General features: G+C 43.1%; 1 protein-coding gene across 1 annotated transcript; it reads right to left on the bottom strand.

Annotated features, from left to right (window-relative positions):
- Positions 1-1,270: 1,270 nt before the first annotated feature.
- Positions 1,271-9,660, bottom strand: MUSTN1 (musculoskeletal, embryonic nuclear protein 1). The gene is made up of 3 exons (XM_083603601.1): positions 9,379-9,660; positions 2,711-2,831; positions 1,271-1,749 (listed from the first exon to the last, which is right to left on the bottom strand). The coding sequence occupies exons 1-3, from the start codon at positions 9,385-9,387 to the stop codon at positions 1,643-1,645; spliced, it is 237 nt and encodes a 78-aa protein (XP_083459727.1). The 5' UTR covers positions 9,388-9,660; the 3' UTR covers positions 1,271-1,642.
- Positions 9,661-10,507: the final 847 nt, after the last annotated feature.

Raw genomic sequence — 10,507 nt, 5'->3', positions numbered from 1 at the left:
GTTCAGTAATATTGCTGAGTTCAGTAACATGACAAGTCAATAACATGACAGCGCCATCCCTTTGTGGCCCCATGCTCTTTTTTCACCCCTTGCATTTGAAAGCAGCGGATTATATGCAGTTAGTGCCCTCTACTGATGGAAGACTCTCCAATACACAATTTCTCCTGCAGCCCCCACCCCATCCTGGTCTGCAATGGAGGGTCAGGAGATCCTTCAAAATAGCTTGGGAGGTGGTGTTGGGTTGCAAGGAGGCAAGGGAAATCATAAAAAAGCCACAGGGAGGTTAAGTGCTCAACAAACAATAATGTTAGGATAATTGTTCAACTGAATTGCTTTGCAGCATACAACATTCTGAACTGTATATGCCGCTATGTAGTTCATCAAATATTCTTCTATTGTTATAGAATTGGGGGGGTTCATTGTGCCTGGGAGTCTCAACCGTCTACAAAACTGGGGCCTATACAAGAGGAAACCAGCTTCCTTGTAATATGATGGCCCTAACTGGCCCAGCTAAGTATCCCCATTTGCATTACCAGGCTCCATGGAGAGATGACCATGTTCCATGGAGACAACTGAGGGATTAGGTCCTTCAGGAAAGGGGAGGCATTTTCCCCACCTCCTCACCTCACTGGAAGTGACACCATCTTGAAAGGAAGAGAACAACAGCCAGGAGTAGTCTGCCTGTTAGTGTTAACTGGGAATGGCTGCTTACCCTGCTGGGGGAGGACAGTGGTTGTGGCCCATCACAGCCTTTTCCTCCACCCCTGAGGAGAGGGGTAAGAGTCGCCTCTTCACAGCCGACCTTTGGGTCCTCTCCCAGCTGCCTGCTTTGGATGGCAGGATAGATTTCCAACACACACAAAAATTGAACTGCCCAACCAGGAGCAGACAAGGAGCTGGAGTCTAGATGATGGACCAGAGTCAGGAAGTCTTCATTCTGGTCCACTGCCTGGGAAAAAAAGCTGGCTGTGCTCTTGCCACTCGGTGCAGTCGGATAAGGCATTGGGTGGGATGGTAACCCATTGAAGGGTTTGGGGTGAATTGGTGCATCATCCCAACCTAAAGCAGGTGCGATATCAGGGTACTGTGTTAGAGGGGTCTAAGTGGAAGTCTCTGTCCAAAAGCCAAGTCTGGGGCAGATAGACTATAGAGCTTCCACCTAGAATTAAGGTAATTTTCATGATGGGCACCAATGGGCGAAAACACAAATTCCTCCAGTTATTTGTGGGAGGAAGTTGTTTTTCTGTAAGGGAAAAAAGGTACTTAGCCAAAACCAGAACCACCATGCTTTATTGGTTTTACAGCTCAGAATTATAACCACATTTGGAACCGAGACACTGTTCTGGAACATAAAATAGAAGAGATCCATGTATGTCTGTAACAAAATTGGTCATTATAATACCAGCCTGCGCCTAATAACTACTGCTCTACTCGAATCATCCACTACGCAGCTAAGGAAGGTCAAAAAGCAAACAAGCCCCCCCCCCAATATAAAAATAAGTGCCTTTCTTTCAAGACAAGTTCTCTTGTCAATTAGGAATTAAAGGAATTAACAGCGCAAGTAATAAGACTGGTGCATGTGAAAGCAAAATAAGGGGTTTAGTATTCCATGTATATTTGCTGCAGATCTTGAAACTGGCAGTCAGCCAAAGACACTCTTCGGAGGCTCTTCTTTGGGTTTATCAAATACCGTTTCCCCCCCTGTGCGGTCTCGGCTGAATATGGATGGTGCAGCAGAGCCAGCTTGCTCTGGAAAAAGAACCGGAGACAATTAATACCGCAGCAAGAATGCTTCACACTCAACAGCAGCTGTGAAAAGGTTCCCTGAAATATACATAATGTCACACACCCAGGGAGTCAGTGTGCACAGAAATGCTGGATACTTGGACCTCATTGGCAGATGCACTTTTAAAAAAATGCAATACGTTTATTTACAGAAGGACCTATCCTCTCCATTTTGAAAAGCTTCCCCTGAGAAGATAAGGCAGTAATATTTACCATTTAGTGTTTAATGTAGATGACCAGTTGTAGTTTTTTGGGTTGTGTGTGCCCTGGGAGCATATTGTTATGGCAAAAGTAGCGTAATCCTGCAAACAGCATTATGATCATAGTATAAAACCTATCAGGGAGGGGAGAATCTTGCTGTCATGGCTATGTCTGCTAGGAAAGAAAGACCTTGTGTGGGGTAGGGGATATTTCTTTTAATGGGGAAAGAGAAGGCCTATACTCAGTTGGCACATGTTCTGGAGAAAACGGAGAAAGAGAAAGAAAAATGTTTTTGTAACCACAAGACATTGTTGCATAAAAGGGGCACCCATTCATGGTTTATGTTTCATTTCTGATGGGATACAGCTTAGCTTTCCAAACTGTGTGTTGTGACACGTGAGTGTGTCAGCTGTAGTGTGTAGGTGTGTCGTGCGAACGCTCCCTGCGCTCCTCCCGTGGCTGGAAAGGGGTTAGCTTAACCTCCTGTTTGTAGTAAAACTGAATTACTCTATCGCGAAATGATGCATGTCTAAAAGGTGCTTCACCAACATGAAAGGCCAGTTGTAAGCAGAACTTTGATTCACATGCAGTTGGAAACATGTGCCCCTAGTATCTACTTAGCGTTGGATGTTGAGTAATCTGCTGTTTAAAGGACTATTCAAGCATTCATTCTTCCAGCTCTCAGGTTACATTATATTGCAGAAAGGATGCAGTAGACACGTACCACATTGCTTCATGACTTGGTAGGTTTTGGATTTGATTTCCTGGTTGCCAGAGAGCTTCCCTCTAGCCCCTTTGAGATCTTCTTCCTTTACTGGAGGGCGCTTCTTCTTCACAGGAGCTGGCTAAAAAGGAATACATTTGTATAAAAAGATGGAGCAGCATAACTGCAACAGAGGTAACTTGCTGCCTTATCCATTTTAAGCTATCACCATCCTATCACCTGGCCACATTCCTTCAGGTAACGACATGAAATGCTTAAGATTTTTTTTTTTTTTTGCATTTAATGTGCATTAAATGTGCATTCTGTAGTTGACCACCTTTGTAATGTTTTATTTAGAAATCTTAAACATTTTAGTTTCCTGTTAGTTATGTTGCTTTGGATGTATACCGTATACATTATTCAGTAATGTTTTATTCTTGATTTATTTGATATTTTAATGTAGGTTGTAAACCACTTTGAGATTCCTTCCCCCTTATAAAGTGGTATAGAAATGAAATGAATACTAGCACTAATAATAATAATAATAATAATAATAATAATAATAATAGATTTAAGCTCATTGGGCAAGGAACTTTATGTAAATTAGGGGGACTATGTCAATTGATGGTGCTGTGTAATGAGGAGAAGGTGATGTCAATGCACAAGAGTAGCTGTTGCCCATGTCCTGTCCTTAAGGATGTGTGTACATATTGGACACTGTGTTCTACACACTGGGAAGCACCGAATATAAAAATAAACTTGATGCATTTTAACTTGCCCCAGTTCAGCTTTCTAGTTTAATTGCTTTGGAAAACAGAAGAGAGATGCCACCACTTTGTGTGCACATTTTTTGGAAGTAAATTCTATTTTTGGTTTTGTTTAACTTGGTGGTCTTGAACATATCCACTCTGAGATTTTCTCGAATGCAAAATCATTTCTCTTTGCCCATAATAAGTGGGAGGTACTCTTTTTGCTAAATCAACAATAAGGCTGGCATGTTCATCTTGGTATAGAGTAGACATAAATTGATATGGGCACAAAAACCCTCAAATTAATTGGCTTACACAATAAAGCCCTTTAAATATAGCAAATCAAAAGATTTGTAGCAATGGAGATGTCTACATATTTAAAGAATGTGTGGGAATAGCGCCAGAAGCTAGTACGAAAAGAGTTTTGGAAATAATCCAAGAGTTTGGTCAATTGGCAGGATTTAAATTGAATAAGTCAAAAACAAAGGTATTGGAGAAAAATCTAACACAGGTGGAAAAAGAAAGGTTTCAGAATGAGACAGGGTTGACTGTGGTTAAAAAAGTGAAATATTTGGGTATAAACATGACAGCTAAGAATGTGAATTTATTTAAAGATAATTATGAAAAAACTTGGACAGAAGTGAAAAAAGACTTGGAGATTTGGTCAAATTTAAAGCTTTCCTTGTTAGGTCGAATTGCAGTCATAAAGATGAATGTATTGCCAAGAATGTTGTTTTTGTTTCAAGCACTGCAAATAATGGACAAAATGGATTGTTTCAAGAAGTGGCAGAAAGATATATCTAAATTTGTCTGGCAGGGCAAAAAGCCCAGAATTAAATTTAAGATATTAACGGACTCAAAGGAAAGAGGAGGGTTTGCCCTGCCAGACTTTAAACTTTACTATGAAGCGGCAGCTTTCTGCTGGCTGAAAGAATGGCTGCTTCTGGAAAACACAGACATTTTGGATTTGGAAGGTTTTAATAACATTTTTGGGTGGCATGCATACTTGTGGTATGACAAGGTTAAAGCACATAAAAGTTTTAAAAATCATATTGTCAGAAAAGCACTATTAAATGTTTGGGTCAGATACAAAGATTTGCTGGAAAATAAAACTCCAAGGTGGCTGTCGCCAATGGAGGCTAAGGCAGTTAAAAAGTTAAATATGGAGTCCAAGTGGCCAAGATATTGGGAAATTTTGGAAAAGGAGGGGGACAAAATGAGATTGCAGAGTTTTGAGAAACTAAAAGGGAAGGTGAGAGATTGGCTGCATTATCATCAAATAAATGAAGCGTTCAAATTGGATAGCAAAATTGGCTTCCAGGTGGAAAAATCAAAATTGGAGACAGAATTGCTAGAACCCAGTACTAAGAATTTGTCAAAAATGTACAACTTGCTGCTGAAATGGAATACAGAAGATGAAACGGTTAAATCAGCTATGATTAAATGGGCTCAGGACATTGGTCATAATATTTTGTTTGCTGACTGGGAAAAGTTGTGGACCACCGGGATGAAATTTACGGCATGTAATGCCTTAAGAGAAAATATTATGAAAATGATCTATAGGTGGTACATAACCCCAGTCAAGCTTGCAAAGATTTACCATTTGCCTGACAATAAATGTTGGAAATGTAAAGAAAAGGAAGGTACATTTTTTCACCTTTGGTGGACGTGCCCAAAGATTAAGGCATTCTGGGAAATGATCTATAATGAACTTAAAAAGGTATTTAAATATACTTTCACCAAGAAACCAGAGGCCTTTCTCTTGGGTATTGTCGGCCAAGGGGTGTTAAAGAAGGATATAACTTTTTTCATGTATGCTACAACAGCAGCTAGAATACTCATCGCGAAGTACTGGAAGACGCAAGATCTACCCACACTGGAAGAATGGCAGATGAAGGTGATAGACTACATGGGTTTGGCAGAAATGACGAGCAGAATCCGAAACCAGGGAAGAGAAACAGCGCAAGAAGAGTGGAAAAAATTCAAGGACTATTTAAAGAAATATTATAAAGTTAATGAAAGTTAGAATGATGTTGGATTAGAAAGTAAATGGTTACTATTAGTAATGGTTAAGACAAGGAGAATAAGGAAGATTAGTCTAAACTTTAACTAAAATAAGGGAAGATTTGCTGAACAATTGATAAGAATTTGGAATACAGAAATGGGAGGTATGAGGAAGTCGGGGAAGGAAGGTATAAGAAATTAGGATACGAAATGGTACATGTTTTTTGTTTCGTTTTGTTTTTGTATGTCTATGTATGTCGTGTTTACATGGAAAAACTTTTGAATAAAAATATTTAAAAAAAAAAAAGAATGTGTGGGAATAGCTTGCTTCCAGTTTACTGTGGGAACCAAATAATAATAAAAAAGAAATCAGACCCCTAGCGAAGCAAAGAACAGCGCCAGGCAAAGAACAAATTAAAGGCTGACTTTTAAAAGCTTGCTTTTCAAAAACTGTCCAGCAGCAATGGGCAGACAGTGACGGCATTCAAATATTTTGTGTTCCCCTGAACCAGGAGGACCTATTGAAGGCCTGAACACTTGGGGAGGAATACGTTGTCACGCTAGTAGGATAGTTCCATCTGGCAAGCAGAAATGCTTAGGCTAAGAGAATCATTTCCCCTTTCCTCTCCCACGTGCTGTTCTAGGGGTTCTCCTGACCCACATGCAAGCCAATTTGTGGGGGCACATAGGGGGAGGAGAAGAGGAAGCCTTGTTGTACTAGCAAGACCCAGTTCATGGCTTCTGCTAGTGTGTCTATTTAGTTGAATTTGGCCCAGAATGGGGAACAGCCTGTTTCACACTATGGCTGTAGCTCAATGGTAGAGCATTTGCTTTGCATGCAGAAGGTCCCAGGTTCAAGTCCCAGCATCTGCAGGTGGGGCTGGGAATTTTCACTGCCAGAAACCCTGGACAACCACTGCTGGCCAGTGTAGAAAGTGTACTGAGCTCGATGAACCAGTGCTCTGACTCAGGTCTAGTCTGCCCTTTAAAGTTGCCAAATTGTGTCTATTTTCAAAGCACTCGGTGTGACAATTATCACGTGACCGACCATTACTGTAGAGTCTTGTGGCACCTTAAAGATGAATACAGTATTTTTCGCCCTATAGGACACACTTTTCCCCCTCCAAAAATGAAGGGGAAATCTAGGTGCGTCCTATGGGGCGAATGCAGGCTTTCGCTGAAGCTTGGAGAGCGAGAGGGGTCGGTGCGCACTGACCCCTCTTGCTCTCCAGGCTTCAGGAAGCTATCCGCAAGCCTTGGGAGCCCGTGGGAGTTCCCGCCGGTCTCCCCAGGCTTGCAGATAGCAGCCTGCATCCCGAAGCCTGGGGCACGCTGAGCAGCGCGGCCTGAGCTTCAGGCAAATATCCGCAAGCCTGGGGAGACCGGCGGGAAGTCGCGCCGGTCTCCCCAGGCTTGCAGATAGCAGCCTGTTCTGGGGGCTGGGGTCGGGGGAAGCTCGGGTTTTTCCCGCCCCAGCCCCGCGCCTGGGGGGGAAATAATATTTTTTCTTTATTCCCCCCCCAAACTAGGTGCGCCCTATGGGCCGGTGCGCCCTATGGGGCGAAAAATATGGTAAATCATTGTATAAGCTTCTGTGCTTTCAGATGGTCAGTTTACTGAGTATTCATCCTGATCTGTTTGCAGAAAGGTTAGACAATGTTGGCTGTTTAATGAGCATTTATTCTGATGTGGTTGTGGGGAGGTTAGACAATGCTGTATCAAAACAAGTGTTTTCTCACAGTTCTCCGGGCATTTTCCAGCCACCTTATTGCAAAAGCTTGCTCTTTCAGGGAAGTGAGATTGTGGCAGAAGACCTACCAATAATTGTGGAAAGTGAATTTGCCAGTATGTGGCTGAACCCCCAAAATAGTGACATTCTGGAATTGCCCTAGAGTCCACTTCACCAGGCGCATGAAGTGGGATCCTCAGTTGCTAGTTAACAAATGCATGCATCCAATAGTGTGCAATCAATGGACTAGGGGGATTGGCTAGTCTCCTAAATGTTCCTGGTAAATCAGAATATTAAAGTCTGGCTCCTCCTTTCCAAAGCCCAGGAAGCTTCTGCCCAGATTAGGGAGGGAGGCGCGATGCCCACATGCAGGATGACAGGACATATTCCCACCCCCCATTGCCCTTAGAAGCTGGGGCCTCTGGCCCTAACTGTCCCCATACAAAAAAATTCACTGCACGCCACTGCATGCATAATAATAAAAAGTGTGTCTTTTAAACATGCCATGAGACTCTTTGCTGTTTTCGCTACCACAGATTTATAAAAGGTAAAGGTAAAAGTAAATGACCCATGGCGTTGCGGCACTCATCTCGCTTTCAGGCAGAGGGAGCTGGCGTTTGTCCACAGACAGCTTTCCAGGTCATGTGGCCAGCGTAACTAAAGTGCTTCTGGCACAACAGAACACTGTGATGGAAACCAGAGCACACAGAAACACAGTTTACCTTCCCGCTGCAGCGGTACCTGTTTATCTACTTGCACTGGTGTGCTTTCAAACTGCTAGGTTGGCAGGAGCTGGGACAGAGCAACGGGAGCTCACCCTGTTGCAGGGATTTGAACCGCCAACCTTCTGATTGGCAAGCCCAAGAGGCTCAGTGGTTTAGACCACAGTGCCACCAGCGTCCCCACAGATTGATAATGCCTATAACTGAAGTACTTTTCTGCAGATCAGCCAACACCTGGCTGTTTGTCGTGCTGGCACGGCCATTCCACAGGAGCAACTCACCATGTTATAAACAACCAAATGAGTTAAAAGCAGGCCCCATGAGGTCAGGGAACTTTCAGACCTAGCCCTGCCTCCTCTCCCCCATGATAGAAAAGCAGTCAACAAGCACTATAGCCCAGAGAGATCAGCAGCTCTGCTGGCATCAAGACCATAATACGATTCCTGCCAGTGAACACATTATTTCCAGTGTTAATGAAGTGACAAATTTAGTCATGGGCAAAGCTTTCAGCCTGCAACCATTCCTGTGCTTGCCGTACCAACAATCTATCCTACCATTTATCTGAAACTGTGGCAGGGAAATGAGTGCTTGTTTAGAAGATCTTTAGTATTCCTTCAGTGAATATTTACTTTGAACAGACACTAAGCAGAACAAAATTCCTATGCACAGCCTCCTAAAGCAGCTTCTGAATAGTTGCTGCCTGTGTGCCTAATCTGCTCCAAAACTCCCTTTCGTCCTAGCCCTGACATATTGGTTCCATTAGGAAAGCATGGTTTGCCTCCATATGATGAAAATCCCAATCTTGCCATATTTTGAAGAGCAAAAAGAGGATGCTATGACGGCCAATCAAAGCAAGTAAGTGCAATTTGTCTCAAATTCTGCTCTTGAAAAAGGGGATGCGTCCTGGAAAAAGAGAACACGTGGCAATCCGACATACAAGGCAGCTCTACACTGAGCCTTGTTAACATAATGTTCCCCTGCAAAAAACGCCCACCTCATCTTGAAAGATGGATAGGAAGAAAAGTTCAGCTTTACAAATTGTCCAACCAACTGTTAACGCAAGTATTGTAAAACATTTGCCTCAACAGCAAACTTTATTCTGTTGTCAGAAGTTAGCAGAACGTTATGTCATTAAGACTGAGCTATCATTGCTCAAGCAAAGCTGAACACGTACATAACCCCAAGATTCAAGAATTCTATAAAAATATTAGCATGTATTAAAACACTAGCCCTATATCCTTAAATGTATTCATTGATACTGGAAGGGGGGAAAGCAGGATAGCAGGAGAAAGCTAAAAACACATTTTTCTTAGTCCCCAAAACTTGCTAGAATAGTTAATTGCTGAACCCAAGATCCCAAAGCTGTGCAGCATCAACTTTGCTGATTCAGTTTGCAGCTATAGCATTGACAGAGCTGCAGATAAGCACAATGCTAACCAGTATTAATGCTAGAAAAACAAAGGAAAAAATAAAAGCTAGTTATACCTGTGACATCGCTGCAGCACTTGCACTAAGAGTACCAGTAGTCTCCTTGTTTAAAATCCAAAGGCTGAAGTAGTCGGCTTTCTCTAACTTTTATAGACTCTTGTGTGAGGTCAGTCTACTGGGTCATCTTCCCAATCTAGTTTCTGGAGTGTTTGAGGTTGACACAGCCTTGATGTTGAGAGGTTTATTCTTAGCGGTGACTGAGGTTCACAGCATTTACTGAGCTGCGTGGCTGAAGCGAGAAGAACCACACAAGTGACAAGAAAAGACAGCTGGGCCAGCAGAACTATGTGGAAGTCTTGTCCTTTCTGCTTGAACAAGTACTTGTTCCAAGGGAACCCTCTGAGCCTCTATTTATAGCCTTAAAGGGCAGTGCTTTGTGTTGCAGATGCTCAATTTAGGCTGCAGTATTAGGCATACATATATAAATCTCATGGAAAGCCAATAGGGCAGAACTAGTTGTAATGAGGGTAAAAAGGAGTCTTTCCCCCACTTCCCCATAATGTTGGGGTACAGACACTCACTGTGGAGAAAATTTAAGTGGGGAAAATGAGGTGCTTGAACTTCCCAGTTGCTAATTCTCCTCAGCAAAAAGTCAATCTTCTGGGCCATTTTAATATCAATTTCCACTACTCTCTCCAGCTGAATTCCAAAAGCAAGAAGTAGGCCTTGCTGAGATAAGTACAGCTGAGGGGAAGGGGATATGGATGAATGCAAACATGCCAAAACTTCAGCTAGCCAAGCTGTTGATTAGGAACTCTAATTCTGGATGGAGATATTTAACCTGTCTTAGATGATGTTGTACCTTTCCTGAAGTACCAAGTACAGTGGTACCTCGGGTTAAGTACTTAATTCGTTCCGGGGGTCTGTTCTTAACCTGAAACTGTTCTTAAACTGAAGCACCACTTTAGCTAATGGGCAGTGGCGTAGCGTGGGGGGTGCAGGGGGGGCCGGCCGCACCGGGCGCAACATCTGGGGTTAGGGCAAATCCACGGGTTAGGGGGCGCAAATCCACGGGTTAGGGGGCGCAAATCCACGGGTTAGGGGGCGCAAATTACTTGCCTTGCCCCGGGTGCTGACGACCCACGCTACGCCACTGCTAATGGGGCCTCCTGCTGCCGCCAGAGCA

The sequence above is a fragment of the Podarcis filfolensis genome (genome assembly GCF_964270895.1).
Source record: "Podarcis filfolensis genome assembly, chromosome: 2".
Lineage (NCBI taxonomy): Eukaryota > Metazoa > Chordata > Lepidosauria > Squamata > Lacertidae > Podarcis > Podarcis filfolensis.
The sequence above is the reverse complement of the archived record's forward strand: the minus strand, read 5'-3'. Positions and strand labels throughout refer to the sequence as shown.